This window comes from Centruroides sculpturatus, unplaced genomic scaffold (assembly GCF_000671375.1).
Source record: "Centruroides sculpturatus isolate CEXI.00-Female unplaced genomic scaffold, Cexi_2.0 scaffold354, whole genome shotgun sequence".
In the NCBI taxonomy this organism is placed as follows: domain Eukaryota; kingdom Metazoa; phylum Arthropoda; class Arachnida; order Scorpiones; family Buthidae; genus Centruroides; species Centruroides sculpturatus.
Window position 1 is genome coordinate 84,749 of NW_019384699.1, and position 26,630 is coordinate 111,378.

At 23.8% G+C, this 26,630-nt stretch overlaps 1 protein-coding gene across 1 annotated transcript in view; it reads right to left on the bottom strand.

The window, feature by feature from the left end:
• The window catches only part of LOC111627503 (potassium/sodium hyperpolarization-activated cyclic nucleotide-gated channel 2-like), a 125,291-nt gene that overhangs the window by 13,925 nt on the left and 84,736 nt on the right, over nucleotides 1-26,630 (bottom strand). The window contains exon 6 of the mRNA XM_023371088.1: nucleotides 4,481-4,630. Within this exon, the coding sequence (XP_023226856.1) occupies nucleotides 4,481-4,630 (150 nt within the window). The remainder of the gene's footprint in view (nucleotides 1-4,480; nucleotides 4,631-26,630) is intronic.

A 26,630-nucleotide genomic window follows, 5' to 3' on the forward strand; every position in this document is an offset into this window, starting at 1 on the left:
AAAATATATACATATTTAAATTTATGTAATATAGATTATGTGTAATAAATAGGTGAAAAAAATCAATTTTTGAAGCGAACTTATATTATACAGTTAACAATAAACAATAATTGTCTGTATTATTGTTACATAAAACTACTGAGAGTAGCATTAAACAGACATGTAACAGGACAACATTAATTGGGGCTCAAACGAGATTTAACTGGCCTATAATCGTGATTAAGTAACAGATATACGGCTGTAATTAGCGTTTATTTATATAATGAAAGTTTCTTGTATAAAAATTTTATTCTATTCTTATTGATTTATAACATATTATTATACTATTACTATTAATTACGTCTTCATCTTTCTATTTTATGTAATTTCTTTTATTTAAATACACTAATCGAACGTACGATATAAAAATACAATGTAGTTACACAATATACAAGAACAATAAAATATATCTACTTTATATATTATAATAATAATAAACCGTCGTATAACATACAACAGATCTACTATAAATATCAGAGGTTAAATTGTGTATTAGTCAAATAAATTGATTTGTAAGAATTTTATTTTTCTTTAAATTTAAACAATTTAAAATGTTTAAATTAAAATTTATTGATTGTCATTACAAGAAACTTAGAAATGAATTTGGTGAAAACTTAATAAATTATAAATTCCAGTTGAGCAAGCAATTTTCATTACTTTTATCAAATTTTTAAGTATAATTCCGGTTTCTATAAATAAATAAAAGCATCCCCCCAGAGAATTTAAAAATTCTAATTTCTGATGACGTCATTCTTCTGATAATTTTAATGAATTTTTATTTTTTTCCTCCAAGTTTTACCCCTTTTTTATTAATAAAAGAATACCTAGGTTTAAAATTAATCGATTTTTTACATTAGCGGAATCAATTAGCAACGCAAGATATACATTAATATAGATCTATAGTAATTATTTCTTTCACTATCCATATCATACAGAAATAATTATGAGAAACAGTTTATTGTAAGGAATATCCATTATCTAAAATTTCTCCAACTATTAAATTAATGTTGTAAATTAAATTTAATCATCACTCCATACGAATTTCAAAATGTATCAATCATAATCGTTATCATTATCATAACAACACAATTCGAAAAATAGATTTATTTATTATTATTTTAATTTTTATCTATAAATTTTGCAATATACTAGGCAAGAAAATAATCATGAATGTTTAAAACTATCAAATTTGAATAATTGAAAAACTTATTTACTATTTAAAACCTAAAAAAAATTATTGAATCTTTAATTCTGTAAATGTTAGAAAAACTATTTTTTATTGGCATTAAAATAAAATATCAAAGTATCTTACAAATAATATTGATCGGTTAAAACACGATCTATTCATTTAAATAATTACACATGATATACTACAATGTTGACAAGCTATCTACTAAATCAAATTTTATTAAAATAATATTACATCAGCAAATACCTATTTATATCGTATAGATGTATATGTTCCTTCTTTCTTTTTTTATAAGTCATACCTTCCTTGTAAACATATAAATTTTTAAATATCACTAAGTTAGTTTACATAAAAGTAAAAATAATGATAATATAAAAACTATTCTTGGAATAAAAAATAGATTTAAGTAAACGAGTATATATATGTATATATATAAAACCTTGCATGTGTTAAGCATTAAATAGACTACTTATACATATGGCTTGAAAAATGTATTTTAAAATCATTCTTAAAGCAGTAAGTGGATTTTCATTAAAAAATCTATAAATGATAAATACTCAAAGAGTCGCTAGACTATCTGCATTAGCCCTAGAGAATATACAAGTCATCTATAAACCGCATTACTTTCTACTTGTTATTTTTAGACGGGGAAGTACATGTGATAAAAATCGATGACATTCTACAGTATAAACAGTCAATGTATGAATTTACGTATGAAAAAAAAAACGATTTAAAAATTATTTCAGTGTAATTCTATAAACTAATGCTTACGTTATAATTTATGCATGTATTAACTTTATTTGTTCTTACCTGTAATTCATTTACTGCAACCCAAGAATTTGTAGGAAAGCCTTGTAACATCGGTACTAGGAATTGTAAACAACCGCTCCAGTGTCCAATTAGTAGCATCATACAAATAAGATTAAATATCTTCATGAAGACGCTTGCCATGTTAAAGAACTATAAAAAATATAAAATATAAAGCAATCACTAAATTTTATTATATAAATAATAATAATAATATTTATTCAAACTAATGTATTATTATTTAAAATTTTGTAGTATTTGTTATAAATTATATTCTTTTATTTATAATTGCTTATATAGAAAGTCACTTTCNTATTGATTGTCATTACAAGAAACTTAGAAATGAATTTGGTGAAAACTTAATAAATTATAAATTCCAGTTGAGCAAGCAATTTTCATTACTTTTATCAAATTTTTAAGTATAATTCCGGTTTCTATAAATAAATAAAAGCATCCCCCCAGAGAATTTAAAAATTCTAATTTCTGATGACGTCATTCTTCTGATAATTTTAATGAATTTTTATTTTTTTCCTCCAAGTTTTACCCCTTTTTTATTAATAAAAGAATACCTAGGTTTAAAATTAATCGATTTTTTACATTAGCGGAATCAATTAGCAACGCAAGATATACATTAATATAGATCTATAGTAATTATTTCTTTCACTATCCATATCATACAGAAATAATTATGAGAAACAGTTTATTGTAAGGAATATCCATTATCTAAAATTTCTCCAACTATTAAATTAATGTTGTAAATTAAATTTAATCATCACTCCATACGAATTTCAAAATGTATCAATCATAATCGTTATCATTATCATAACAACACAATTCGAAAAATAGATTTATTTATTATTATTTTAATTTTTATCTATAAATTTTGCAATATACTAGGCAAGAAAATAATCATGAATGTTTAAAACTATCAAATTTGAATAATTGAAAAACTTATTTACTATTTAAAACCTAAAAAAAAATTATTGAATCTTTAATTCTGTAAATGTTAGAAAAACTATTTTTTATTGGCATTAAAATAAAATATCAAAGTATCTTACNTAATATTGTCTACGTAAACTTTGCTATAAACCTTTACTGCGTAGAAATTCTTTTGGTTTTCTTATTGATTTTATTCAATACAGATGTAAAAATTTAATACTGTTGATGCAATTAATTTAAAGTAACTGCTTATAAATTCATATCTCTATTTAGATTTCAATTAAATACTTAATAATGTATTTACTAATGTAGTTGTACCGATATTTGACTACTGAAAAATTTCTTATTCTGGATAACAAATATACAACATTAGACATTTTGGATTCTTACAGTGGTATCGACAGATGTAAACTATAGAAATATGCTATAAATATTTCAAATTTTCAACTGATTTATTTATTTTAATAACTTGATTAATATATCGATAAATATTAAGATATATCTTTCCGCTATATTTTTATTTATTATTTAAGATTTTCATACTATTGCTTGTAAGAGCAAAGTATTTTCTTCCTTAAGGATATTTTCGACGTAGTTGGTTACTTGGGATTTCTGATTTAGATATTACTTGGCATCATCAAATGCACTGGCTTATAGAGACCTGATTCTTGTTTTATTCATCACACACGGTCAAATGAACTAAGTTAATGTTACACATGTAAGAACTTCATGTCACATGTACAGTACAANTTTAATTCTGTAAATGTTAGAAAAACTATTTTTTATTGGCATTAAAATAAAATATCAAAGTATCTTACAAATAATATTGATCGGTTAAAACACGATCTATTCATTTAAATAATTACACATGATATACTACAATGTTGACAAGCTATCTACTAAATCAAATTTTATTAAAATAATATTACATCAGCAAATACCTATTTATATCGTATAGATGTATATGTTCCTTCTTTCTTTTTTTATAAGTCATACCTTCCTTGTAAACATATAAATTTTTAAATATCACTAAGTTAGTTTACATAAAAGTAAAAATAATGATAATATAAAAACTATTCTTGGAATAAAAAATAGATTTAAGTAAACGAGTATATATATGTATATATATAAAACCTTGCATGTGTTAAGCATTAAATAGACTACTTATACATATGGCTTGAAAAATGTATTTTAAAATCATTCTTAAAGCAGTAAGTGGATTTTCATTAAAAAATCTATAAATGATAAATACTCAAAGAGTCGCTAGACTATCTGCATTAGCCCTAGAGAATATACAAGTCATCTATAAACCGCATTACTTTCTACTTGTTATTTTTAGACGGGGAAGTACATGTGATAAAAATCGATGACATTCTACAGTATAAACAGTCAATGTATGAATTTACGTATGAAAAAAAAAAACGATTTAAAAATTATTTCAGTGTAATTCTATAAACTAATGCTTACGTTATAATTTATGCATGTATTAACTTTATTTGTTCTTACCTGTAATTCATTTACTGCAACCCAAGAATTTGTAGGAAAGCCTTGTAACATCGGTACTAGGAATTGTAAACAACCGCTCCAGTGTCCAATTAGTAGCATCATACAAATAAGATTAAATATCTTCATGAAGACGCTTGCCATGTTAAAGAACTATAAAAAATATAAAATATAAAGCAATCACTAAATTTTATTATATAAATAATAATAATAATATTTATTCAAACTAATGTATTATTATTTAAAATTTTGTAGTATTTGTTATAAATTATATTCTTTTATTTATAATTGCTTATATAGAAAGTCACTTTCACACGAGAAATTTCAAATATCTTCTTCGTAAATCGATACATAAATATCAAAATTACGAATGAAAAATTATGTTTTTGTAAATTTAATATTTAAAAAAGAAAAAATGCAAATTTTTTTCAAGAACTGTTAATTTTATTCGTATCACGAATTTACTTTTTATTAATGTGATTTTATATTTTCTATGATAAATATATAATAAATTTTCACTATATAAATTAAATCATAAAAAAATCACAAATTTAAATATTAGACGATGAAATGTTTAATTATTTTCTAACAGTTTGCAGTAATTAAATTATCCCATAAATTTTTTTTATGAAAAAGCGTTAAATAGAAAACACTCATTAAAAATTTAATTTATTAAAAAATAATTTTAATTTTAAAATATTATTTTTTCGAACACGAATATTGTGATTATTTAGGAAGAGTAATTCGAGTTAGATATTATCGTAAGATTAAAAATAAAACTGCCGTTTCATCTTATGTCATTCCACTAAGATAAAGAGTAGAGTTATAAACTAGATTAAGTCTACAAATGATAAGAATTAAGCTTCAAGAGAAAGAAATATCTCAAAGAAATCAAACAAGTCCTTGAAACAAGCTGAAACCAATTCAACTTTCCAATAGAATGTATCAAACATTAAATAAATTTTTTTAAAATAATATTTGTGAAACTTTAAATTATGTCTTTATTGAAAAATATATATTTGAAATGAATTTTTTTCTAATTATAATTAGAAAATAAGCAAAAGATAACGTCAAATTGTAGGAGAAAACTTTTAACTCAACACGAAGTGACGCATTCGTTTCGTCAGAATGGTGAACACTTTTACGTCAGTTTGATGTCATTCCTATATATATATTTTTTTGTAATGGGGAAATACAAAATGACGTCAAATTGACGTAATACTAAGTATTATTTTAACAGAATAAATGTATCTAAGATAATTTTATAACAGTTAATCTATAAGTTAGTATATTGTAATATAGAGTAGATGCTTGATAACGCTTCAAATAAATAAATAGTATGTAAGAAATGTTTCTTCCGTATCAAATTAACATAAATTAATATAATTATATTTATATTATAAATATAAAAAAAGGAATTTCAAAAATCGTTATTAAGCATAACACTTAATGATCTTCCCGAAATTTATAAAATATTCCTAAAATAACGCTTTTCAGATGAAATTTTTAAAATTAGAAATATTTTCCAGTTTTTTTTTTATTTTAAATCCATAATTATTATCAAAAACGTAATTTAGTGTAATTAAGAATTAAAATTTTCTTAATACAAAAATTATTTTCGAATTTATATTACGAAATTTCTTTATTTTAAATTTAAAATTACTTTTTAAATAGTTTCCACATTTCGAAATTAATATGAAATTGATGAAATTTTATTAATATTTAGAAATTTATTCGCTTCTTCCGAAAAGAATTCATATTTCTAAAGATTCTGAATGCAAAATACTTAAATAAAAACTTGAAAATAAATAGATTATTGTCATAATACACGCCCGAATAATTAACTGTAATTAAGCCATTTATAATGTAATTAATACAACAACAGTATATAATATTTTTTGATAAATTATAAAAACGCGTAAAGCTTAAAATGCAATTAAATTTGCTTCATTATTGAGACGCTAGAGATAATTGGAAATCTTAATACTTTTCCTTGGAATATTCATTTTCATAAAACGATCGATATTCTTCGTCTGTTACAAGATGGAAATCGAGACTAAAATAACTACCGCTTTACACACTCAGCTACGAGGTTGATTTAGTCCGGTCATTCGTATAGTAATAAGAATATTCATTGCTTTAAATAATGAATATCCACCGTCATCGAGTCACCGTTTGAAGCATCTTGGAAGAAATTTTTATAGTTTTAATCTTGGTCGAGACGATATTATTGCTATTTATATCACATGGAACTTTTTATCTTCGTTTATTCAAAATCAATTTGAAAGAAATTAATAAAACAAACGATGCATTTTATGGTCTTATTTAAAAATATTCTATTTTAAGCTTAAAATTTTATAAAACGTGGATTTTTTTTTTTTTTATATATTCGAGGCTTTTAAACGCCGGATTAAAATGAGTTTGTGTAAAGTTTTTATAGATTTAGGTAAGCTGTACTAAGAAGAAAGTACTAAACTTCACGACATTATAAATTTTTCCCGAAAAATAAACTAAATCTATGCAATTATTCTTTTTTAAGTTTTTTTAAAAAAACATTTTTAATTTTTACTCTCGTTCGTGCAGAAAGCACTTAATGATTTTCCGAATAACCGTTCGCTTGAAAAAATCAATATGTCCTACTAAAAATTTGATATTATATTATGACCTTCAATACAAAATTTCACAAAAGCATTAATATTGAACGCAACAAATGTGATTGGATGAATCTAAATGACGTAAAGAAGTGTCGATTTCTTATTTAAAATGTCAAATTCTTGCAAGTGAACTTCAGATTTTATTTTCTTACTTATTATTATTATAGATTCTTAAAACGATCCTTTTCTTGTCTAAATCTGTACGTAAAATTGTTAAAGCTGCCAAGTCTTTAGAGATAATAATTCTGTTTATAAATATTAAAAAAATATTTCAACTGAGATAAAAACAATAAATATACATCTTATCGAAATTATTTCTTAAACATTTTAAATAAAAAATGAATTACTGATTTCTTTCTGTTTAGATTTTTAAAAAATATCATGACGATAACACGCAACGATTTGAAATTAGCTTCTGGTTTGTTTTAAAATAGGCAATAAAAAGCGAATGAATAAAAATTTTTACTTATGTTTTCTTTTTTTTTAAATAATAAAAACAATATGAATTTCATGCATATGCTAAACTTATCAATTTATAATCTAACTCTTCTTTATTATTGCGGATGGAAACTTGTCTATTTAAATACGTAAAATTTAAATTGTTAAATTATCTGAATGCTTTAAAAATCGTGTGATTTTTAAAGTTAACGATAGAAAATGCATATGATCAACATTAAATATTAAAGACTACAATAATATAAATATGTATATTTTAAAAATTTATAAATTTTTATTCATATATCTTTGAAAAAGTCGTATATTTTTACCGTTCGATATCATATAATTTAATATTTTAATTATTAGTTTGTAAACTATTTCTTTATTAGAAGTTTCGTTAAATCTGTCTTTTCAATCAAAACTTTCTTATATATTTTTAATCAACTGAACCATTTCTAATTACTAGTAACAAGAATAACGTATTACTAAATCGAATGAAAGAAATTTCAATACAATTCTTTTTTAAATTAAAATTTGGGAGAAATCTAACAAGTAAAAAAAATTATTTTAATTATTTCTTTTTAAAATTGATCATCAGATTTTAATTATTTTTTAAAATTTTAATCGTATTTACATTTAACAAAACGTATTATTTAATATATATTAATATATATATTTACTTATTTAAAAGCTAGTACTTTACAGTGTTATAATTGAAAAATAATATAAATTCAAACAACGATCCTGTGTTCATTAATATTTATGAAACTTTTTTCAAATATCTACAGAAAATAAAAGATTAAAAGAATGCATATACAAGAAAAACAATCAGATTGCAACGTGTAGATTTTAAAAAGGAACTCTAAACAATGTACTAATCGTGCTTAAAAATTTTTCTTGAAGAATTCTTTTTAGAATATAACGAACTTAATTGGCATTCTTTGCATTCGTTTGGTAGAATTTCTGATACAGATTTTCATCGCATCAAAGTGACATAAATTAAAATATTAAGAAAGATTCTTGGTTGCGTGACTTAAAAAAGGAGAAGTACCTTTGACTTGCTGCAAATCAGTCAGGTACACGATATACAAAACATCTGTTCAAATAGTGTTTAGCGTGACTAGAATTCTCCCTTAGAGTTACAAAGTTTTCAAGCATTGTATTAACTATGACAGCTTAAATCGATAAAGATTAAATAACAAGATTCTTTTTACTTAATTATATACGAATTAAATTTTGTTTGTTACTATACAAAATAAATAAATATCAAGGATTGCAATACAAGAAGGTATAAAAAAAGATAATTTTTTGTAGTGTCAATTGGAAAAAATATATCACTATAACACCCACGCTCAAATCACTAAAGGAAGAAAAACTCTTTCAATTTTTGAACGCATTCTGTTCAATTGAGGTTGAGATTTGCCAATACTTCCTTCAACAAAACGATTTTCTGTTCAATGTCTATCAATGGCGATCGTTATTCTCAATAGTTCTTTACAATTGAACAAACATTTTTCAAATGTGCGAACTAACCTTTATATTGATTCTTTACAAAACAGAATATGTATGTCTGTATATATACATATTCTTCCAAAAATATCTTCGACAAATGTATCATACATATTGAATTATTTATAGAAGAATGTAATTTTTTAAACCCATATCTCAAATCTTAAAAATCTTAAATATACACACCATCTGCCTTGAATAAATAATAGGTAAATATCTGATACGTATATTTATTTTTACTATTATATAGATATCATTAAAACAAAGAAAAGTCAATATGAAAGAATTTTTGAGATAAGCAGAAAATCAATTATAAATTAAGCAACACCATCAAGCGAGATGCATTCCTGAAACCTAATTATAAGATTTGACGATAGAATGCAAATTTTTTTATTGCATGCCCATTACATGAATGATAAAACACAATAGTAATTTTATTAATAAAATTATTGTAGCCTTAAAAGAAACGATGCGTATTAATAATCAGTTGATCAAATTAAAATTGAATTTTGGTATTAGAAATTTGTAATATTTTTGTGATGAGACTTATTGATTTACTGAACTATTCAATACCGGGAATGGAAGTAGGTATTTTTGTCTTTCATTCGCGTCGTATTGCTCGCATCCAGTTTACAGTTAGTTATGTCTCGTCTTATACGCAATTCTCTTCTTTTTTTAATATTTAAAAATTATTTTAACTATACGAAATTATAATTATTTACATAAAATTTTAAATTTTATCCATTTTAAATTATATTTTTATAATCGGGTGAATTTTAATAAAATATAATTAAACTTAACTAAACATGTTAAAGAAAATTAATTTTATTTAAAAATTTTAAGTTATAACATTTAAAAAAGTAGACTATATTATTAATATATGAGTATATTGATAATATAATATTTCATAATATTGTCTACGTAAACTTTGCTATAAACCTTTACTGCGTAGAAATTCTTTTGGTTTTCTTATTGATTTTATTCAATACAGATGTAAAAATTTAATACTGTTGATGCAATTAATTTAAAGTAACTGCTTATAAATTCATATCTCTATTTAGATTTCAATTAAATACTTAATAATGTATTTACTAATGTAGTTGTACCGATATTTGACTACTGAAAAATTTCTTATTCTGGATAACAAATATACAACATTAGACATTTTGGATTCTTACAGTGGTATCGACAGATGTAAACTATAGAAATATGCTATAAATATTTCAAATTTTCAACTGATTTATTTATTTTAATAACTTGATTAATATATCGATAAATATTAAGATATATCTTTCCGCTATATTTTTATTTATTATTTAAGATTTTCATACTATTGCTTGTAAGAGCAAAGTATTTTCTTCCTTAAGGATATTTTCGACGTAGTTGGTTACTTGGGATTTCTGATTTAGATATTACTTGGCATCATCAAATGCACTGGCTTATAGAGACCTGATTCTTGTTTTATTCATCACACACGGTCAAATGAACTAAGTTAATGTTACACATGTAAGAACTTCATGTCACATGTACAGTACAAGGTAATGCTGTATTTATAAATTCTAACATTTCAGAACTATGATTTAAAATAATAAAGGCTAATTATTGTAAATTTACGAATTGTAAGACGTTGTAGAAATCATAATTTTATAAGCAATTCTGAAACTAATTAAGTGAATATAGGCCTATATAAATTTATAAATGCTGTACATATATTATTTTTCACATCGATAAATTTGTCCTTTCCCAGTTATATTATTTACAGAAAATAAATTATTTAAACTTAGTTGTAAATAAGATACTTATATATAAAATTATTATTCGCGTACAATAATATTTTTCATAAATAATTATTGTTAACAAATTAAGTTCAGAATAAATTAAAATTTAACGTTTTTACTTTAAGAGATAAATGAAAACGTTGGTCTAATTAAGAACACGAAAACAATTAATATGTCGTAATCTCTGTATGTATGAGTAATCCCTCTGTAGTAATTTCAGCAAAATTACTTCGTATTGTACGATCGCAATACAAGTTAATTTGACAAAAACGAGTGAAAAGCGTATTGTCACAAAAATTACCCCTTGTGATGATAGCTAATAAAATTACCAATGGGGGAATTGTTCCGAAATTCAATTTCTGTCAAGGACTGCATGAACGATTACAAAATCTTTACTATCCGTTCAATGATGGCCAAAGGGAGTTTTAAAAAGTTGTATTTTCTTGGTAATTTTGTCTATGTAATTTTAGATCTTTTGCATATTGAATTGTTTCATCAAGTGGAAAGACTTTCCAATTTATCATACTTGAAACTTAAACTAAATGAATGGCATTTCATGTGTTTCGTATTGTAAGTGGATTATAAAATTATTTTGATCATTAAGTGGGTTATATCCACTGTTTTAGTGGATATAACCCACTTAATGGCATGCACAAATTTAACGATTACTTATATTTATTCATATTAAATCATATATAAAATTATATGTAATAATTATTTAATTTGTGTGTTTAATATTATTTTATAAATGTAAATCAAAACTTATATATAAAGAAATAAATGTAAATTAAGCAATAGTTTTTTGTTGAAAATAATTAAACATAATTAAAAACATAAATTATTATAATGAATGTTTATACATACTGTACTCTACTTATTAATAGGAAGGTTATTTAATAATTTAATAAAACTTATTATACCCCTTTTAATAATAACAATAATAAGTATTATTAAATTATTAAATTATTATTATTTGAATAATACTTATTATTAAAAGGAGGAAGTAGACAATCCGGATTGAGATAGAAGGATAATATTTCTCAATGGACCAACGTACGATTCCCAGACCTCCTACAAGTGGAAATAGATAAAAGATCTTGATAACAAATCTTCAGAACGAAGATATATATTTAATAATAAAAAGTAAAATCAATTGTAAATATAGGCATTTATATACATTTATGCGTTACTTTTATTTATATCGGCTAATTTATGTACAGTACAAAGTATAGGGAGGTATATTGTAATTTTTTTTATTTGCATTTTAGAACTTTTTAAGTATTAATTNTAATACAACAACAGTATATAATATTTTTTGATAAATTATAAAAACGCGTAAAGCTTAAAATGCAATTAAATTTGCTTCATTATTGAGACGCTAGAGATAATTGGAAATCTTAATACTTTTCCTTGGAATATTCATTTTCATAAAACGATCGATATTCTTCGTCTGTTACAAGATGGAAATCGAGACTAAAATAACTACCGCTTTACACACTCAGCTACGAGGTTGATTTAGTCCGGTCATTCGTATAGTAATAAGAATATTCATTGCTTTAAATAATGAATATCCACCGTCATCGAGTCACCGTTTGAAGCATCTTGGAAGAAATTTTTATAGTTTTAATCTTGGTCGAGACGATATTATTGCTATTTATATCACATGGAACTTTTTATCTTCGTTTATTCAAAATCAATTTGAAAGAAATTAATAAAACAAACGATGCATTTTATGGTCTTATTTAAAAATATTCTATTTTAAGCTTAAAATTTTATAAAACGTGGATTTTTTTTTTTTTTTTTATATTCGAGGCTTTTAAACGCCGGATTAAAATGAGTTTGTGTAAAGTTTTTATAGATTTAGGTAAGCTGTACTAAGAAGAAAGTACTAAACTTCACGACATTATAAATTTTTCCCGAAAAATAAACTAAATCTATGCAATTATTCTTTTTTAAGTTTTTTTAAAAAAACATTTTTAATTTTTACTCTCGTTCGTGCAGAAAGCACTTAATGATTTTCCGAATAACCGTTCGCTTGAAAAAATCAATATGTCCTACTAAAAATTTGATATTATATTATGACCTTCAATACAAAATTTCACAAAAGCATTAATATTGAACGCAACAAATGTGATTGGATGAATCTAAATGACGTAAAGAAGTGTCGATTTCTTATTTAAAATGTCAAATTCTTGCAAGTGAACTTCAGATTTTATTTTCTTACTTATTATTATTATAGATTCTTAAAACGATCCTTTTCTTGTCTAAATCTGTACGTAAAATTGTTAAAGCTGCCAAGTCTTTAGAGATAATAATTCTGTTTATAAATATTAAAAAAATATTTCAACTGAGATAAAAACAATAAATATACATCTTATCGAAATTATTTCTTAAACATTTTAAATAAAAAATGAATTACTGATTTCTTTCTGTTTAGATTTTTAAAAAATATCATGACGATAACACGCAACGATTTGAAATTAGCTTCTGGTTTGTTTTAAAATAGGCAATAAAAAGCGAATGAATAAAAATTTTTACTTATGTTTTCTTTTTTTTTAAATAATAAAAACAATATGAATTTCATGCATATGCTAAACTTATCAATTTATAATCTAACTCTTCTTTATTATTGCGGATGGAAACTTGTCTATTTAAATACGTAAAATTTAAATTGTTAAATTATCTGAATGCTTTAAAAATCGTGTGATTTTTAAAGTTAACGATAGAAAATGCATATGATCAACACTAAATATTAAAGACTACAATAATATAAATATGTATATTTTAAAAATTTATAAATTTTTATTCATATATCTTTGAAAAAGTCGTATATTTTTACCGTTCGATATCATATAATTTAATATTTTAATTATTAGTTTGTAAACTATTTCTTTATTAGAAGTTTCGTTAAATCTGTCTTTTCAATCAAAACTTTCTTATATATTTTTAATCAACTGAACCATTTCTAATTACTAGTAACAAGAATAACGTATTACTAAATCGAATGAAAGAAATTTCAATACAATTCTTTTTTAAATTAAAATTTGGGAGAAATCTAACAAGTAAAAAAAATTATTTTAATTATTTCTTTTTAAAATTGATCATCAGATTTTAATTATTTTTTAAAATTTTAATCGTATTTACATTTAACAAAACGTATTATTTAATATATATTAATATATATATTTACTTATTTAAAAGCTAGTACTTTACAGTGTTATAATTGAAAAATAATATAAATTCAAACAACGATCCTGTGTTCATTAATATTTATGAAACTTTTTTCAAATATCTACAGAAAATAAAAGATTAAAAGAATGCATATACAAGAAAAACAATCAGATTGCAACGTGTAGATTTTAAAAAGGAACTCTAAACAATGTACTAATCGTGCTTAAAAATTTTTCTTGAAGAATTCTTTTTAGAATATAACGAACTTAATTGGCATTCTTTGCATTCGTTTGGTAGAATTTCTGATACAGATTTTCATCGCATCAAAGTGACATAAATTAAAATATTAAGAAAGATTCTTGGTTGCGTGACTTAAAAAAGGAGAAGTACCTTTGACTTGCTGCAAATCAGTCAGGTACACGATATACAAAACATCTGTTCAAATAGTGTTTAGCGTGACTAGAATTCTCCCTTAGAGTTACAAAGTTTTCAAGCATTGTATTAACTATGACAGCTTAAATCGATAAAGATTAAATAACAAGATTCTTTTTACTTAATTATATACGAATTAAATTTTGTTTGTTACTATACAAAATAAATAAATATCAAGGATTGCAATACAAGAAGGTATAAAAAAAGATAATTTTTTGTAGTGTCAATTGGAAAAAATATATCACTATAACACCCACGCTCAAATCACTAAAGGAAGAAAAACTCTTTCAATTTTTGAACGCATTCTGTTCAATTGAGGTTGAGATTTGCCAATACTTCCTTCAACAAAACGATTTTCTGTTCAATGTCTATCAATGGCGATCGTTATTCTCAATAGTTCTTTACAATTGAACAAACATTTTTCAAATGTGCGAACTAACCTTTATATTGATTCTTTACAAAACAGAATATGTATGTCTGTATATATACATATTCTTCCAAAAATATCTTCGACAAATGTATCATACATATTGAATTATTTATAGAAGAATGTAATTTTTTAAACCCATATCTCAAATCTTAAAAATCTTAAATATACACACCATCTGCCTTGAATAAATAATAGGTAAATATCTGATACGTATATTTATTTTTACTATTATATAGATATCATTAAAACAAAGAAAAGTCAATATGAAAGAATTTTTGAGATAAGCAGAAAATCAATTATAAATTAAGCAACACCATCAAGCGAGATGCATTCCTGAAACCTAATTATAAGATTTGACGATAGAATGCAAATTTTTTTATTGCATGCCCATTACATGAATGATAAAACACAATAGTAATTTTATTAATAAAATTATTGTAGCCTTAAAAGAAACGATGCGTATTAATAATCAGTTGATCAAATTAAAATTGAATTTTGGTATTAGAAATTTGTAATATTTTTGTGATGAGACTTATTGATTTACTGAACTATTCAATACCGGGAATGGAAGTAGGTATTTTTGTCTTTCATTCGCGTCGTATTGCTCGCATCCAGTTTACAGTTAGTTATGTCTCGTCTTATACGCAATTCTCTTCTTTTTTTAATATTTAAAAATTATTTTAACTATACGAAATTATAATTATTTACATAAAATTTTAAATTTTATCCATTTTAAATTATATTTTTATAATCGGGTGAATTTTAATAAAATATAATTAAACTTAACTAAACATGTTAAAGAAAATTAATTTTATTTAAAAATTTTAAGTTATAACATTTAAAAAAGTAGACTATATTATTAATATATGAGTATATTGATAATATAATATTTCATAATATTGTCTACGTAAACTTTGCTATAAACCTTTACTGCGTAGAAATTCTTTTGGTTTTCTTATTGATTTTATTCAATACAGATGTAAAAATTTAATACTGTTGATGCAATTAATTTAAAGTAACTGCTTATAAATTCATATCTCTATTTAGATTTCAATTAAATACTTAATAATGTATTTACTAATGTAGTTGTACCGATATTTGACTACTGAAAAATTTCTTATTCTGGATAACAAATATACAACATTAGACATTTTGGATTCTTACAGTGGTATCGACAGATGTAAACTATAGAAATATGCTATAAATATTTCAAATTTTCAACTGATTTATTTATTTTAATAACTTGATTAATATATCGATAAATATTAAGATATATCTTTCCGCTATATTTTTATTTATTATTTAAGATTTTCATACTATTGCTTGTAAGAGCAAAGTATTTTCTTCCTTAAGGATATTTTCGACGTAGTTGGTTACTTGGGATTTCTGATTTAGATATTACTTGGCATCATCAAATGCACTGGCTTATAGAGACCTGATTCTTGTTTTATTCATCACACACGGTCAAATGAACTAAGTTAATGTTACACATGTAAGAACTTCATGTCACATGTACAGTACAAGGTAATGCTGTATTTATAAATTCTAACATTTCAGAACTATGATTTAAAATAATAAAGGCTAATTATTGTAAATTTACGAATTGTAAGACGTTGTAGAAATCATAATTTTATAAGCAATTCTGAAACTAATTAAGTGAATATATATAAATTTATAAATGCTGTACATATATTATTTTTCACATCGATAAATTTGTCCTTTCCCAGTTATATTATTTACAGAAAATAAATTATTTAAACTTAGTTGTAAATAAGATACTTATATATAAAATTATTATTCGCGTACAATAATATTTTTCATAAATAATTATTGTTAACAAATTAAGTTCAGAATAAATTAAAATTTAACGTTTTTACTTTAAGAGATAAATGAAAACGTTGGTCTAATTAAGAACACGAAAACAATTAATATGTCGTAATCTCTGTATGTATGAGTAATCCCTCTGTAGTAATTTCAGCAAAATTACTTCGTATTGTACGATCGCAATACAAGTTAATTTGACAAAAACGAGTGAAAAGCGTATTGTCACAAAAATTACCCCTTGTGATGATAGCTAATAAAATTACCAATGGGGGAATTGTTCCGAAATTCAATTTCTGTCAAGGACTGCATGAACGATTACAAAATCTTTACTATCCGTTCAATGATGGCCAAAGGGAGTTTTAAAAAGTTGTATTTTCTTGGTAATTTTGTCTATGTAATTTTAGATCTTTTGCATATTGAATTGTTTCATCAAGTGGAAAGACTTTCCAATTTATCATACTTGAAACTTAAACTAAATGAATGGCATTTCATGTGTTTCGTATTGTAAGTGGATTATAAAATTATTTTGATCATTAAGTGGGTTATATCCACTGTTTTAGTGGATATAACCCACTTAATGGCATGCACAAATTTAACGATTACTTATATTTATTCATATTAAATCATATATAAAATTATATGTAATAATTATTTAATTTGTGTGTTTAATATTATTTTATAAATGTAAATCAAAACTTATATATAAAGAAATAAATGTAAATTAAGCAATAGTTTTTTGTTGAAAATAATTAAACATAATTAAAAACATAAATTATTATAATGAATGTTTATACATACTGTACTCTACTTATTAATAGGAAGGTTATTTAATAATTTAATAAAACTTATTATACCCCTTTTAATAATAACAATAATAAGTATTATTAAATTATTAAATTATTATTATTTGAATAATACTTATTATTAAAAGGAGGAAGTAGACAATCCGGATTGAGATAGAAGGATAATATTTCTCAATGGACCAACGTACGATTCCCAGACCTCCTACAAGTGGAAATAGATAAAAGATCTTGATAACAAATCTTCAGAACGAAGATATATATTTAATAATAAAAAGTAAAATCAATTGTAAATATAGGCATTTATATACATTTATGCGTTACTTTTATTTATATCGGCTAATTTATGTACAGTACAAAGTATAGGGAGGTATATTGTAATTTTTTTTATTTGCATTTTAGAACTTTTTAAGTATTAATTATTACCTTAACATACTGTGTAAGCATCATTGAGAAAGAGTAAAAGAATAAATGAATGAATAAATACATTGAAATTGAGAAAAATACACTAATAATAAAACGTTTTTAAAATAATTATTATAATAATTAATACTTAAAAAGTTCTAAAATGCAAATAAAAAAAATTACAATATACCTCCCTATACTTTGTACTGTACATAAATTAGCCGATATAAATAAAAGTAACGCATAAATGTATATAAATGCCTATATTTACAATTGATTTTACTTTTTATTATTAAATATATATCTTCGTTCTGAAGATTTGTTATCAAGATCTTTTATCTATTTCCACTTGTAGGAGGTCTGGGAATCGTACGTTGGTCCATTGAGAAATATTATCCTTCTATCTCAATCCGGATTGTCTACTTCCTCCTTTGTCATTTATTTTCTTCAATAATGTCATCTATTATTACATCTATTAGATCAATTACATCACTTGGACTTAAAGGCCATTTTATTACCGTGTCATTAAAAAAAATCCCGTAATCAAATTAAGAGAAAACATGCAATTTCAATATAGTCGAATGATGATAGCAAACAAACGAAAGAACTGAACGAATTCAAATTGAAAAATCGTTAAAATGAAGTGTGTTGTAAGCTAATTTATATCGATTATATAAACAATGTTCTTGAAAATAGTGAAATTGTTATGTTACTTTTTTTCATTACAGATCTTCCTTTGTAAAATGATCAAAGGAAAAACTTTGTAAATTGCTTAGTTTAGAATAGAAATGAATAATTTTATCATATTTAAGTAAAAATTTCTAAAATTAATGAAATAAACAATTTAAATTCAAAAATAAGTTTTGTGTTCTAAATAATCATTAGAAAAATTTCGGATTCTTAAAAATATATTTCACTTTTTAATATTTATCAATACAAAATAGATTTTTCTGTATTAAAATAAACTGATATATTTCTAAAATATACAATACTTATAATTAAATTTATTTTTATTTATGATTTATTTATAGAATACCTGAATAAAAATATATTATATATCAAACCCAGATTATCTATATCGCACCTATAACAATTGAAAATTTAAAAAAAAAAATCTCACAGAAAAGAAATTTTCAATATTATTACTGCCATTGTGAAGACATAAAAATCTACGTATAGTGGCAATAGTGCCATCACACGTCTTCCTTACCACTCTCGAAACAAATTTGGCAATTGAAACAACTATAAAAAACCAATATAGTAGCATAGTGAATTCTTGCCAAGAAGAAACTGTTGTCATATATTCATTATTCAATTTATTCACAGGGCTTTAAAATTAGAGTATTCTAGTAGTGATAAATCTTAAATGTTTATTTTTATACGGGTGGAATACATAACAGAATTTCATAGCGATATCAATAAGTATTGCATGAGAATCGATGGGATGGAACTAAATGATGAAAACATAGAAATAAAATTTTCGCTCAATTTCCTGTCAGCACTCAATTGACATAATTTAAAAAGTTTATGATCCAGTTAAAAATATTTTTATTCTTATTATTTTTTTATTTAAATATATGTTAAATATAAAAAAATATTTAAATTATGAAATAAATTTCTATTATTCATAGCATTATTTTGAAAAGTGAGATTTTATATGATAAAATTTTATGTATTATTCAAATTATTTTATTTCAATAAGAAGCTAATTTACGGGATAATTTTATGTCTTTTATTATAGACATTTGGAATGAATTGTTATCGTTATCCGAACGAAAAGACGATTACTTGATATAAAATAAATAGGAAAACATTCCATAACATTTTTACTTTTGATATCGAAAATGTCATCTTTTGTACAATATAAGGGTGTAATTTTCTGAATACTATAATCTTCAGTTTCAGAAATAGTCTGACAACATAAAAAATTTATTAGAGATATATTTTTATTGGCAAAAAATGGCTGGGAAACAACAAAAAAAAATCTTAAGTGAATAAGTTCTGATCCATTTATTTAAGTACGAACTAAATCTTGCATAAGATAATTTTGTAGTCCTTCAATTTTCGTAGTGAAAATGTATTTCATTTACAATTAAAAGAATTTTTAAAAAATTACTTTTGGAAATGTTTGTTATACAAAAAATAAAAAGAAGACAAAAAATTATTAATTTCTTTTAAGAACATTGATTAAAATACAAATTTCCTACAACTAACAACTGATAAAGAAAATGCTATTAAAAATAAACTACTTTTTTAAGCAATTATACTTAATTAAATTATTTATTTATATGTATATTTTTATCCGTATTTTTTGAGTATCTCCACTGGTAGACTAGAAAAACTTTTATATGATTAAAAGGCACCAATGCATTGAAAAGTGATAACTTATGTAATGTTTTTTGTTTAAACCATGTGTAATGTTTTTTGCACAATTTATCAGTAAGACTTCTGTGTAGAAAAAGATTTTGCATGTCAGTTACTAAAGTTACTTTCATTTTTCAAATAAAGATGTATTCTTTAATTATATTTAGAACTTATCATTGCGATACTCTATGAATAATATTGAGCAACTAACTTGTAAGTTAAGTAAATATGATAATGATTTATCATTTAAAATAAAGTAAAAACTCCAAGCTAACGATTTAACAACAATTCGAGACAAATTTGATGCTTATTTAATAAGTGCACCCATTAATGTGAGTTTTCATATGGAACCATGTATTGAAAAATGACCCTTAAATTAATTTTTTGACGTATTGGCTAAATCAATTTGAAGAGATGCCAAATATGAGAATGCTTAAGACTCGTTGAAAAACTAGGATAACAATTATTACTGGCAATTTTCCAAATACTCAAAAGAGTCACGTTGCTCGAGACAATATTAAAAATATTATCTTCCAGTTCAAGTGACCATCTAATGAGAGGATAACCCCGGTTCAAATATGGTAAAGGAATGTTGCCAAGGTTTCTTCGTGTTTCTCGTTCATGCAAATCGACTTTAAAAATTCGAATTTTAACTGACATCTTTATTCATGCTTCCAACGCAACCCTCCTAAGAAGCGTTATTCCTTATTATAATAGAAACAGCTCGTTTCCTAAACATTTTATACTGAATTACTATACTAATGAATGTAAATTTCCGAAAAGATTTATCATAAAATTTAAATGACGTCAATGCAAATTATGTAAATCATGATAGAATCCAAAATAATATTTTCGTGTTATGTATTTTATTTATATTAAGCGCATTCTTTAATATCTCCGTCTGAACAAAACCACAAGATTAAAATGTCATTTAGAACTTTTTATGATGTACGAAACTGGCATCATAAAATCTTAGAAGCTCGTTTTTTCAATACAAATGTCTAAATCAAAGAATATTACAAAACATTATCAATTTAACTTCACAGAACATCGTTTCATTTCATCTTGTACATCACGTACAAAGTATATTGTAAACATTTTTTATATCTACAATATTAAAGTATTGTTGCATTTAGTAAAATTTAATAGAATCTTCCCTTCTTAAATTAATCATATTCATCTTCTTCATTACAACGAAGACATTTACATTAATAGAATTTCAGGAGGATTATGATATTTTTTTAAAATTAAATATACTTCTGTTAACTAAATATTAAGAATATCGTTTTATATAAATTTGTCACGTTATATTTTAGTGAAATTTTCTATTTTTAATATTCAATAAGACTTGAATATCTTTTAAAAATTAGTTTATTACTTATTAAATTAAGAAACTGACTTTCCTATTTACAATTATTAAAATTTGCATATGTAATACAGTATAAAAAATGATGTTACATATTTGAATGTTGTGTATTTTTATCATTTATAAAAATAATTTATATCAGAATAATAAATTTTCTTTTAAATTCTATTTTTTTTCTTTGTTGTTTTCAAATGATAAATAAAGCCAAAAATAAAATATTAAATTTAGAAAACTTAGAATGTTTAAATATAACGATTTGAAGCAAAAAATAAGATTTTCGACAGAACTAACGTAGAAAGAATGAAGATTTTCGATTAAATTTGACATTATAAAATAGCGAATTTAATCTTTTTTTTCACTGTATATACAATTTTGTAAATGGCTTGCAAAATAATAAAATACTATTCAGTGAATGAAACAAAAAAGTTGACTGAATAGTTAGACGTAAAATATTTAACCTACAGCCATGAGGAATTCGTATTCAAATCCTATCCGGACTTCTATAATTTTACATAGAGTTTGACTGACAAGTGAGATGTGTTCCATCTCTCACCTATGTCTATCCGATTACGTAGGACCAAAATCGACGTCATTCATAAATACTCAGGATGCTTGCATAAAAATTCAATCTAATCCAAATTAATATCCACCAGTGGCCGAGTGGATAAAACCACTGAATACTGGATTTACGTGGATTTACGCCTGACCAACAGACTAGTCAAATGGGTTTTCCGGGTTTTCGTCACGTTAATAACACTAAATAGGACCAATTTTCGATAAAAGTCCTTTTGGAAATACCTCCCTCAGCAGATCGCCTATGTGTCGCGTTGCCGTATACGAATAAACGAAACCAAATAATTTTTTTAAAAAATGACAAAATAAAAATTATGTATATAAAAAGAAATTGTTATTTTTTAATCTATACTCGTAAGAATGATTTGTCAGCCAAACATCCGTGCGATAAGCTAGCAGCTTACTGTTGTATAGACACAGGTTCGAATCCAATCTAGACTATTATAATTAATCACGAGTAGTATGGATTGAGATGCCGTTCCGTATCCCTCACACATACCAACGTTATCATTGCGGATCGGGCTGTCCTGTAATGGACGAAATTTTAACCTCCATGTTATACTCAGTATGCTTGTAATTGGCTAATAAAAAAATTCTTAATTTTGATTTTATATCAAAAATAATAATATTTTTATAANATAATTGAAAAATAATATAAATTCAAACAACGATCCTGTGTTCATTAATATTTATGAAACTTTTTTCAAATATCTACAGAAAATAAAAGATTAAAAGAATGCATATACAAGAAAAACAATCAGATTGCAACGTGTAGATTTTAAAAAGGAACTCTAAACAATGTACTAATCGTGCTTAAAAATTTTTCTTGAAGAATTCTTTTTAGAATATAACGAACTTAATTGGCATTCTTTGCATTCGTTTGGTAGAATTTCTGATACAGATTTTCATCGCATCAAAGTGACATAAATTAAAATATTAAGAATGATTCTTGGTTGCGTGACTTAAAAAAGGAGAAGTACCTTTGACTTGCTGCAAATCAGTCAGGTACACGACATACAAAACATCTGTTCAAATAGTGTTTAGCGTGACTAGAATTCTCCCTTTAGAGTTACAAAGTTTTCAAGCATTGTATTAACTATGACAGCTTAAATCGATAAAGATTAAATAACAAGATTCTTTTTACTTAATTATATACGAATTAAATTTTGTTTGTTACTATACAAAATAAATAAATATCAAGGATTGCAATACAAGAAGGTATAAAAAAAGATAATTTTTTGTAGTGTCAATTGGAAAAAATATATCACTATAACACCCACGCTCAAATCACTAAAGGAAGAAAAACTCTTTCAATTTTTGAACGCATTCTGTTCAATTGAGGTTGAGATTTGCCAATACTTCCTTCAACAAAACGATTTTCTGTTCAATGTCTATCAATGGCGATCGTTATTCTCAATAGTTCTTTACAATTGAACAAACATTTTTCAAATGTGCGAACTAACCTTTATATTGATTCTTTACAAAACAGAATATGTATGTCTGTATATATACATATTCTTCCAAAAATATCTTCGACAAATGTATCATACATATTGAATTATTTATAGAAGAATGTAATTTTTTAAACCCATATCTCAAATCTTAAAAATCTTAAATATACACACCATCTGCCTTGAATAAATAATAGGTAAATATCTGATACGTATATTTATTTTTACTATTATATAGATATCATTAAAACAAAGAAAAGTCAATATGAAAGAATTTTTGAGATAAGCAGAAAATCAATTATAAATTAAGCAACACCATCAAGCGAGATGCATTCCTGAAACCTAATTATAAGATTTGACGATAGAATGCAAATTTTTTTATTGCATGCCCATTACATGAATGATAAAACACAATAGTAATTTTATTAATAAAATTATTGTAGCCTTAAAAGAAACGATGCGTATTAATAATCAGTTGATCAAATTAAAATTGAATTTTGGTATTAGAAATTTGTAATATTTTTGTGATGAGACTTATTGATTTACTGAACTATTCAATACCGGGAATGGAAGTAGGTATTTTTGTCTTTCATTCGCGTCGTATTGCTCGCATCCAGTTTACAGTTAGTTATGTCTCGTCTTATACGCAATTCTCTTCTTTTTTTAATATTTAAAAATTATTTAGATGCTGCTTTTAACGTTTAAATTGATTTTTAAGTGAGTTTTTAATTTAAATTACTGAAGTAATCGAGGTCATTAGAGACAAAGTTCTAGAAAAGAACTTTACGACAAATTCTTATTACATATCGAATATATATATATGAAAGTTTTCTTTATTTAGAATATAAAAGTATAGAATTCTAGAATTTTTCTGTAAATATTATACAAGCGCCCAAATGATGAAATCAGGGAAAGAGGTAAAAAAAAAAAAAAGATGACTACTTTGTAACAGAATTTCAGATATTTCTAAAATACTTTTTAGTGATTTTGTTAAATTTACGAAATTAATTACTCATCACCAATAGCATATTACTACTATTTAAATCTAAATTTATCAAAATGAAGTAAGTAACGCAGTGATAAAGGGATTTAAATTTTAAGAAAAAAATCTGAAAGACTTAATTGGTCTTAATTTCTATATATTAGATCTCAGGTTCTGAAAAATTTTCCAAAACATGATCGGAAATCATTTTATTACTCATTTCTTCTATTTATTATTTAGTAATAACAATCTATAAAAATTGAAAATTAGTATGTTAAGTTAAATATAAATCAATAAATAAATGAGCAATGAAATATTTTTATTGATATCTTCCTTTTATGGCTGGCAAAACGAATTATGTTAAGTAATGAAAAGAAACAGATTGTGATTGCTGTGAAAACCATGACAATGGCTTAAGTATCTTATATGAATACCTATAACAGATTTATTGGTAGATCTATTTATCCTAATTGTTTAATATTTTCTTTTCGAAGTAAAAGATTATAAGCTGTCATTATATAATCATTTTAAAAATAATTTATTAAAAATGTGTAATAAAATTGTCTTTTTGGTTTACATGTTAATATGAAATAGTATTTGTGTATATTATCATTGATCCTAGTAATATAGGCTTATATGATTGATATAAAGCATGAATCGTAATATAAATAATTATATATTAATTAATATCAAATAAAAATTGTCCTGAAAGAGATCCATTTAGATTTTTAATAAAATTTCTTCAAATATTTTAAGATTTTATTGATTTTTAAATTCTCAGATTATAATAAAACAGTTTATTGGCTTGAACTTCATTGGCTGTTTAAACAGCTATATTTCATATCCTTGATAAAAGTATATTTTAAGATGATATTCCAGCTCAAATACATACTCTTCATCGACTAAGTGTAAGAAAAAATATGGAATTTCTCTAGAAACGAAAGCAACATAAGAGAACAGGAAATGTATCTTTAACATAAAAGAAAAAGGATGCAGCTGTTCAATATTTTATACAATATATTAAGAATGTTTTCATAAGTTTGTCCAAACTTTCTCGATTTTGACAAGATATTTTTTTGTGACGAGTCTGAAATATATATCGTAGGCTATATAAACAATTTGTGTTATATGGTTATTTTATTTTAAAATAATCATAAAAGGAAATTTTTATACAAAACAAACTTATTATATCTATTATTATTAATAATTGTTATTTCGAGTTTCCATTAGAGATGTGTGTAGCTATAATTGCAAAACTACTTTCATTAAATTGAATTTGTTTCAATTTAATTATAAAACATTTAAAATTCTTTAATGTTTACACATCAGTAATGTAACTCATTTCATTTTCGTATTGAAAATAGTATAAAACTTTTATAGATCCCAAGTATTCTATAGTCCTATTCTTTAATTTTATGTTCTGTTAACCTAACGAACAAAATTATATTTAATTAATACAGCATATCAAGCAAATTTTAATATATTTAAGTAAACTTTCATCGCATTCCTCTTAAGAAATGGACTAGAAATTTAGATTAATGGGAATGAATCCTGGATCACTTATTTTTACTGATATGAAGCATACTAATTTTCTGTCTTACTTGCCTAACTTAATAACTGTATTATGCGTGAATTAATAACTAGCTTTCAAAGTAGTAAAAATTCGATTTAGATTTTTATTAATGTCATTCAATAATTTCAAATGACAAATCATTTAATAAATAAGAAATGAAGAATTAAACAAGTCACTAATTAACATTGAAGATCCAGCACGTGTGAGTTTATACCAGTCAAATTTTTGAATTATGTTCTATTAATGCCAATTATATAATATCAAGAATGTTTTGATATGACAAAGTTAAACTCGAACTTGTATACAAGTTTACAATTATAAACTAGGTCTTATAAAATATTGATGTCACTAATTTTAATAAAATGATTATAAATTATTAATAAATTTTTTTTCAAGATGGAAT